Raw genomic sequence first — 9,405 nt, 5'->3', positions numbered from 1 at the left:
GATCCAGAGTTTGAGAGGACAGGGTCATCATTTCCAAAGAGCAGGGTTTGAGAACATCCATTAGGTAGTCAGACTGTAACATACATATGTTCAGTGTGTTACACAGATCTCTGAGAACAAGCAGAATGGCTTCCTGTGTAGCCATACATGACCCCTGCTTGGGCCCTTTTCAAATACTTCAAATGCATCCTTCTTTCCTCTCCTCCTTGAAATAATCACTGGTCTGTGACAGGACCTGATAGGTCAAATCTTGCTTTTACTCATTCTTCCATGTCCAATAACTGATTACTTCTAGGAAGGGAGAAAGGACCATGGGTTTTACAGTGTATTTGGACAAGGCTGTATGGTTGTACTACTGATGGTTTTCTGGACCTCAGTTCCTGTCCTCTAGCCACAGTATGAAGTGCCTTCTGACACAGACTGCAGAGTGGGAGCCCACCCCAAAGCTTTGTCTTTGGACCGAGCCTACAATATGTTTATCATTGTTGGGGAAACGTACAGTATACCTAGCTACTGCACATGTATACCTTCAAGATCCTGTGTGGGTGAGGAAATTCTGAAAATAGTTAGTGAAAATAGTGTCGATATTCCTGAAAAGTCTTGTCATGTGGAATGAAATGGTAGGATATTATTCACACATTCACAGATTGTAATAACACTAGGTCAACATGGACACAAGACAACCAGTAAGATGCTGATCAGTTCACTTTCTTTCTTGTGTGAATGTTTTTTGTCAGAACTATTTTTTAATTATAAGTATGGAAATAGATCATGTCTTATTTAAATCACAAAAATCATATCTTAATAATTTCAGATTCTGGTGTAGTCGAAGCCACTGTAAAATAATAGCCACTTGTATGCTGTGTTTAGATTGCACAGTTGCACACGATTTGCTGTTTGTTTAATTCTATTTAACACATTATATGTGAATGAATTAAACCTTAACATGGGTTTGATTAATAAAGAAAGTGCCCTTCTACGAAAGGTTCTCAGTATCCATTGGATACAACAATAACTGTGTGAAACTCAATAGTGTATACACTGTCTTTAATGTTTCTGATTCTCATTCTGCCCTGTCTTCTTCAGTATTTACAAAAGCATGGAAAGGAGAGAAAGCAGATTCAGATTGTCTGGCGTATTGACACAAACATGGTAAAGGGAGAAATTAGTTCTAGTTTGTCTGTGATGTTTATGATTTGCTGATTTCCACTGTTTCTTTCTCAACCTCTTAAGGCAGACATCTTGTTTGAATATAATGTAGATACGGTACAGTATATGTGTGTTTCTGTCCTTGACACAATATATTGGTAATTCTTATGTTCTTGTCAACTGGTAAGTTTGATGTCTGTGTCTTCACGTGTAAATGGCCCAACGTTGCTTTTGTGTTTTGTTACCAGTCGTAATATTTGTTCATAGCACTTTCAATTCATTGAGTGTAGGATTGCATTGTTCACTCACTAAATGTATATATGTAATATGTTTTTTTGATGATGAAAGAGAATAAATTGAATGTATGCTATCAAGGAAGTAACATTGTTTCTCTTCATGTGATGCTGATTGCCTATACCTTACAGCAACACTTTCAACAGGCCATAATCCAATCCAACTCAACTGTGCATCGGAATCATATTCTCTCTCTCTCTCTCTCTCACACACACACACACACACACACACACACACACACACACACACACACACACATTGTAGTATATCACAGTATATTTTATTTAGTCCACATGAAGTCATTAAAATCACAGAGAAACATATCAGCACCTATTGTACCATGATACACGAAGGCTTAATACATTAAGAAGACTAACGGCTCTATTTTCAGCCAGCACAAAACAGATGCAAGTCCAAACGCAGGCATATTGGCAATTTGTGTCGGCGGTAACAGGTGAAAAAAACACCACGCAGTAGCGCTGCCTCGTCTGCGCTCACGTGGGTGGAGTAGCGGTAAATTGAGGGGTGTTCATGACAATAAGCACGTCAAGTGCCATCATGTGCGCTGAAAAATCAGGCCTTGAAAATAGCACTAATATTTCAGACACACTTCCTAAGCGCCATCGCCAGCGCCCGCGTTTGCACAAGAAGTTTCTTTTACCGCGTTAGCCCTAAAACCCTGTATGCCGAATGTACATTGTCCATTATTCCTCTGTTCCTCTTCCTTCTTCTCATGTGTCTTCTTCTCCGAGTGCCCAACACGTCTGTCATTCCCTGTGCCACTGCCTCCATTTCTATAGAAATGGATAACATAGAATGTGCCTCTCTTCATTGACCAACAACACTGATGCTATGACTTTCTAGCATGATCTATACAACATAACAGTTTTCCTTTACTGTAGCTATGAATATAAAGGCATTATGGCAAACAATACTGAGTGAGAATACAAACGAATTACATCCTCTGAAGTTATCTAATAGTACATCTACAACTAAACTGAGACACAATAACTCTTTGATTTATGGCTGAGATACAGAGAACGATACTGTACTGTAAGCCTACAGTATGTTTCCATTCATTGTCATACTTTGATGATTTGGCATCAGTGCAATTCCATGACATCTCATAAGACACTCTACAGCATTACTACAGGAAAGATAACAGTCTCGGGGGATGGTACAGTATAATCAGTTGGTTCTTTGCCAGATAATTGAGTTAGACACCATTGTCAGACTTTGTATGGAAACCGTGGGGGATGTATACAAAATGAGGATTATAAAATCATCTGCATTGTGAGTTACTGTTATTATGCATTTCATGCAGTTTTACATGGAAAGCGTTTCCCAACTTATCTTGCAGTTAATTACACAAAACATATTTCATTTGATTAGTAGCAGAGCTCCATCTAAAAAAACAGTAAGTTGAATGCTTTAGGGGACTTCAGTATGCAGGGAGAGTGGAATCGTACACAAATATAATGGCTCCTTGGGTAACATACAGTATAGATATTATATCAATATAATCGATATTATATACTCTCAGAGTAGACCAGTCCACTCCCCTATTACAGCAATACCTGTAATTACCCACTCGCAACCCAACACGGTGCACTCTCCTTAGAAGAATCATATTTATCCATGAAGACAACTCTTTGTAAACACAATAAGTATAGTTTCTGTTCTACTGTTGTTGAACGCTATAAGTGGTGGATTCATATACAGTACGGTACCCCTGATTCATTGTACTGTAACAGCATAATAAATATCAGATGCATGTTCATAAGACAGTGATTCTTATCTCTTGCTCTTATTGTGTTGGTGTTTAGTCGGTATGTTGGCGTACACGGGGCTTTCCCCTCGCTGCTTGGCGCCATTCCTCATGTTGGGGACGTTTTCATAGGGGTTGGGCGGCTACAAAGACATTACACATATTAGATGTTGGGGATGTTAAGAGCAAACGATGGGCCTAAAGACATTGTATCAGTCCAGTCCAAATGCTTTAAAAATCAGTTACCATTAGTGTATCTAGATAGTTATGCAATTATCAATCGCTTTCTGAGAGGTATATTGAAGCATTAGAGCATAAACAATTAGTATATTTTCCATGCAGATTTTAATATAATATAAATACAGATGTTTAAGTTATCGGGAATGACAGGTTGTCATATTTACCCTTCTGGATGCCGGATGCAGTTTGACTCTGTACTCCTCTCTCCTCTTCTTCTTCCTAAAGAGAGGGAGAGAGAGACAGACAGGCAGACAGGCAGACAGGCAGACAGACAGACAGACAGACAGACAGACAGACAGAGGGGTAGGATAACCGGTTATGTTGTGCCAGAGGTGTACAGTACAGTTCATGGATAAACAGGTGGCAGCGTTTTAAATCAAAGTAAGAAAACGGATTCAGCATTTTGATCAGTGAACTGTGCATTGGAGCCACAATATATCAGCTCATTATATAGCCCACTCTCTGTAAGTATAGCACATCCACTTTTACCTTCTCGCAAAGACAACACAATGAAAAAACACTCTACAAGCAGAACCCCCTGAGAGCGCTCCTGGGCCACTTTTCATACATATGGTGCAGAGGAGGGAGGAAGAGAGGGAGGGAGGAAGGGAGGGAGGGAGGAAGGGAGGGAGGGAAGGAGGAAATGGAATTTCACAGCAAAAACTTTCTTCAACACAAATGAGTGAAGCTCCAGTAGGCTATTTACCTCTGACTATGTTGACTAATGCATTATGCAATATCAGTTTTGTCATGTGATGGAGTTAGCAGTGTGGGTAGGCTAGTGTGTTATCTCCATGCTGTCGCGTTCAGAGAGCAGTGGAGGCGAAGTCGTACCTGTGCCACCCAACCAGTATTAGGATGACAGAGAGCAGCGCCAGTCCTGCCAGTCCACCGGCCACACAGATGTAGATCAGATACGGAGACAGGCTGAATTCACCTAAGAGGAAAACAAACAGACAACACAACAAGACAACATTAGATACAGGGCCTATTGTTTCTCTTTGTTTGTATCGGAGCCTGAAGTTAAAAAGCATTTCAGACAACATTCTCCACAAAGTAAAAGTGATTGTTGTCAAAAATGTTGACAACAATTAAACAATGGTGTAAGTAAGTATGTGAAGCCTTCAGTCAGGACTAGCAATTACAGCTTTGAGACTTTTCAGATAAGTCTCTATTAACATTGCACACCAGACTACACCAGGCAATATTCACCCATTCTTCTTAGTAAATTGCCCAAGCTTTATTAAGTTGATTGGGGAGTGTTGATGGACAGTAATGTTCTTGTCTCCCCTCAGATTTTAAACTGGTTTGTAGTCCAACTGTAAATGGGACACTCACAGTCATTCACTCTCTTTGTGTTAAGCCATTCCAGTGTAGCTTTGGATTTGTGCTTGTGTATTTTTCCAACTGAAGAGTGAAATTTTACCCCAGTGGTAAGGTTTCTCTCTCACTGTTGCAGGTTCACCCCTTAAGCTTTGTCTCTGGTTCACTGTATCCATTTTCCTCTAGATCCTGAACTCCTCAATCCCTGCCGATAACATGCATCCATCACCCAAACCTTGATACTGCCATCATCTTTATTTAAGACAGGGATGATGCACATTGTTAGATTTGCCTCTGATTTAAAGCTTTACTTTTAAACAAAACATGTTTTCACTCAAATGATGGGAATGGAAAGTCTTTCTTTTTCAGAAATGGTTTTTATCTGGCCTCTGTTATATACACTCACTGAACACTTTATTAGGAACACCTGTACACCTTTTCATGGTGGAGGTGGTGTTATGGCGTGGGGAATGTTTTCTTGGCACACTTTGGGCCCGTTAATACCAATCAATCATTGCTTGAATGCCACAGCCTATTTGAGTATTGTTGCTGACCATGTGCATCCCTTCATGGCCACAATTTACCCATCTTCTAATGGCTACTTCCAGCATGATAATGCATCATGTCACAAGTCGTCTCAAACTGGTTTCATGAACATGACAATGAGTTGACTGTTCTTCAGTGGCCTTCCCAGTCAGATCTGAATCCAACAGAACACCTTTGGGATATGGTAGAACGAGAGATTTACAGCTTGAAAGGGCACCTGAAAAATCTGCAGGAAGTGCGTGATGCAATCATGTCATCATGGACCAGAATCTCAAAGGAATGTTTCCAACATCTTGTGGAATCAATGCCACGAAGAATTGAGGCGGTTTTGAGAGCAAAGGGAGGCCCTACCCAGTATTAGTATAGTGTTCCTAATAAAGTGTTAAGTGAGTGTAGACCTGTTTTGAGGAGTGACTGGGATGTTGTTGACCAACGGAAAGTTTTCTCCCAACTTAATATTTAAAGTCTGTGGCTCTTTCAAAGTCACCATTAGCCTCGGCGGCCCATCTACACCTGTACTGAGTCTCAGAGATGAATGTTTATTAATAAATAACACAATAATTTCACACAAGACATTATTGGTTATTTGGTTTGAATGTGTGAAGCAGATTGTGTAGATCAGTTAAAACAAAAATCCAAACTAAAATGCATTTACATTTTAGGCTCCAAGTAACAAAATGTGGTAAGAGTGTAGGGGGTTCTCTGCACTAAGCCAGTGGTTCCCAAAAGGTGGGTCAGTAGTGGGTCTCGCCTAATTAGTTCTGGGTCACAGCTTTAGACTAGAGTGCTATATGTGTCTAATAGATATCATATACAGTATATTCATGCTCATCTTGTAGGACTAGTTGAAGAAACAATCCAGGATCAGATCTATCTGGCAAATTGTAAGTAGTATAGGGGAAGTCAGTCAGCCGAATCTGATCCTGGATAGCAAAAAAGAGTCATTCTGATCCAGATTAAAAGTTTTGAAACTGGACTGGGCTCTGGAGATTAAACTAAGACGCACTCAGGATACACACATACACAGCTGCTTACATGATATGTTAAAAGTTCAGTCACCCACACAGTCATAGGATGTGGTGAAAGCTGCCTGTGGTTGTTACTGTGCGAGGATGCTTCGTAAGTGCCACTATCTAGATGAATAGTATGTGTGAGGGGGTAGTTTGCATCGGTGGTTTCCAGACATTGTTTGTGCCATGAGCAAATAAAAATGTTCTCACCTTGCATGGGTCAGTGTGATATAAGCATATTACATATTGACTCTAGAGGGTGGTGTGAAAAATAGTAGACTGGACCGTCTTTCCAGCCCTGAATTTGTTAAAGAACTGCCCAGTAGGCTATGCGCCCTCCTACTCAACCCTACCCTACAGCATGGTCTTCTCTCATGTTGCATGGAGACGGTATGCTACGTTTGGCCTCTGCCCTCTCACCTAGAGCTGGCTATAGTGAATCTAATCTCTCGCCTTGGCTGTAGACAGTGAGCCTGACTTGACCCCTTCGACTAGGTCAATACAATATAACATGTGTGAGCATACCTGGGCTGGGTACAGTGAGCAGCACAGTGGTGGTCTGTACCCCAGCGTTGGTGCTGAAGCGGCAGCGGTAGAGCCCCCCGTCCTCCTCCACTACGTCAGTCAGATGCAGGCTGACGTCCAGGCTGTCTGAACAGTTGACCCTCCCTCTCTGGGTGTAGTCCTCCCCCACCAGCCCCCCGCTCACCACTCTGCACACCGCCATGATGCCCACACCGCTGCCACCGCCTCCTTGACCGTGACCATGACCCAGCTTCTCCAGGATGACCTTGTACACAGTCCCGTTGTGTTCGTGGTGGCAGCTGATGGTCACGTTGTCGGTTCTCTCTGCGATCAGCTCCGTGTCCACCTCTATCACCTCCGGTTCTGGTAAAGTGATGTGAATGTCAGTCTCTTCTGTGACATCTGAAAAAAAAGACAGAATAGAGAGTAAGTGGTGAAATGAAATGATGGATTATCAGATGTCCATGTGGCATAATATTAAATGTTTACAAATCAGTGTTGTCAAATCAGTTGGCCATTGTTCATTTCAATTTCCCCTTAAAAAAAACAAAAACATATCGTGAATGACTAGCCCTAATGAACAGATAATGTCCTCTGCAGTACCCGAGTCCTCCACTAGTATGTCTCTGGTCCAGGAGCCCTTGGGGAAGGTCTGTACAGAGCAGTGGTACAACCCTACGTCCTCCTGGGTGATGTTACTGATGGTTATGCTGCCGTCCATGGGCGTAGTCTTCAGGAACGCTATCCTCTCGCGGTACAGATGGAAGAAGCTCATGCCGAACTCTGGATGGTACACGGCGACAGGTGTCTTGTCAGGGACTTTGGTCCAGGAGACCATGCTGAGGTTCCCATCCCAGGGACACAGGCATTCTAGAACCATCCCCTCCTCCAGCCTCACTGTAGTGACAGTCTCTCTCTGCTGTACAGAAACTAGACACAGCAGATATGTGAAGATATTGATTCGATGTATTCATTCATTAATTCAACACTTATCTGCAGATTAAGTTCATTTAACAGCCATAATAGTGTGTAGAAAGCCAACACAACCTTACTTATCTCATTTATTCAATCCCTGCTCCGTTTCATTTTAATTTGCCAGGTCAGTTCATTTGGAACAAAAACACAATTTCCTTTACAACAAATACATCCTTAGATAAATCAATTTTTAAGGGTTTGTGAAATGTTCACTACAGGATGGATACTGATGTGACTATTTGCTTGATGTAATTTCTGAGTTTGTTCTACTAGAAGATGAAGCTGTCATCACAGTCCTTGCTGTTATAACCCTTTCCCTGGGTACTACAAATTGGGCTAATTTAAGCCCACACAAACAACAATGACAACAGCAAGTGATCAAACACTTCTTCCAGCCTTCAGTCAGTACTCACTGACAACTAATCACAAGTCCACTTCTCCCCAGGGTTGTACCCTGCAGGTTTATAGAAGTGTCTTGGTAGACTGTCGGTTCTGTCACAGTAATAAGGGAACCTTGCCCAGAGCTTCCCTAGACTGACTAATGATGATGGACTTGTTCTCCAGGGCTGCAGAGTAAAACGAGTGTTTGAGAAGCCCCTCTCACACTCCAATGCAGAGATAGATGGTGTACCTCTCATTAAAACGATGTAAAAAGAAGTACTGCCTGACATTTGACAGATTAAGATTGAGAGCACTTTACATTGTTTTAAAAGCATCTCATGTTAGACAAAACACTGACAATTGGAGAAGAAGAATTAAATAAAACATCAGCTAATCGGTATGTTCATTTAGAATGTTCACTCAGACTTTTGACTATTGTGAGATAGCATTTGAAACAAACAAATACCTAGTGTATGATCATTTTGAAACTAATCCACTAAATTGACTATCCAAACGCAAAATCACTTCTTACTGAGCAACATTTCTTTAGAAAATACAAATACACCATTACCATACCTTTGAGAAGAGAGAGAACGATAAGGAGTACCATGAAGTACCAGTGGTCCTTTTGTACAGCTTCCATCTTGCCCCACTGAGGGAGAATGAAAGCTGCATTGATGAGATGAGTGGAGAGGCACCAAGCAACACTTCCTGCTTGCTCTCTGGCTACACAGAAACACTTCAGCTACCGGGGGACACTTCATGCTAACACACTGCTAACACAGAGGGACACTTTATGAACAGGGTAAGCGGTGGGTGGCTAGCTTATGCTAAAGCCTACTGAAGAGTTGCTGTGCCTCGTTAGAATTCCCTACAGAGATGGCACCAAGATTATATTCTGTGATCTCTGTGTATGTGCTGTGAATGTTATCACAGTAGCAGATCACAGTGTGTAACTGACCATGTCGGCTACAGTAACATCATGTACTACAGTAATCACATGTAACTACATTATTACAATTCAAGTGGCTACACTACTGTATTAGAAACATAATTTGGCCATTATAATTAAACTATTATTTTATATACTGTAGCTTATTTGCAGTTACTTATGGTGAAGTGTTGCAGCATAACTACCAGGATAGTTTAGCCTCAATGCATTTGTACAGCCGTAACTTTGGCTGGCCTCGGCTT

At 41.5% G+C, this 9,405-nt stretch overlaps 1 protein-coding gene across 1 annotated transcript; it reads right to left on the bottom strand.

The window, feature by feature from the left end:
- Positions 1–1,736: 1,736 nt before the first annotated feature.
- cd226 (CD226 molecule) lies at positions 1,737–8,975 on the bottom strand (the record flags this gene model as incomplete). The annotated part of the gene is given in 8 exon segments (XM_083683226.1): positions 1,737–3,354; positions 3,616–3,670; positions 4,286–4,388; positions 6,856–7,257; positions 7,459–7,785; positions 8,788–8,910; positions 8,913–8,937; positions 8,940–8,975. Coding segments are annotated over 8 exon segments (1,188 nt in total). The 3' UTR covers positions 1,737–3,237.
- Between the last annotated feature and the right edge of the window lie 430 nt (positions 8,976–9,405).

This window comes from Argentina silus, assembly GCF_951799395.1.
Source record: "Argentina silus genome assembly, chromosome: 1".
NCBI lineage: Eukaryota > Metazoa > Chordata > Actinopteri > Argentiniformes > Argentinidae > Argentina > Argentina silus.
The sequence above is the reverse complement of the archived record's forward strand: the minus strand, read 5'-3'. Positions and strand labels throughout refer to the sequence as shown.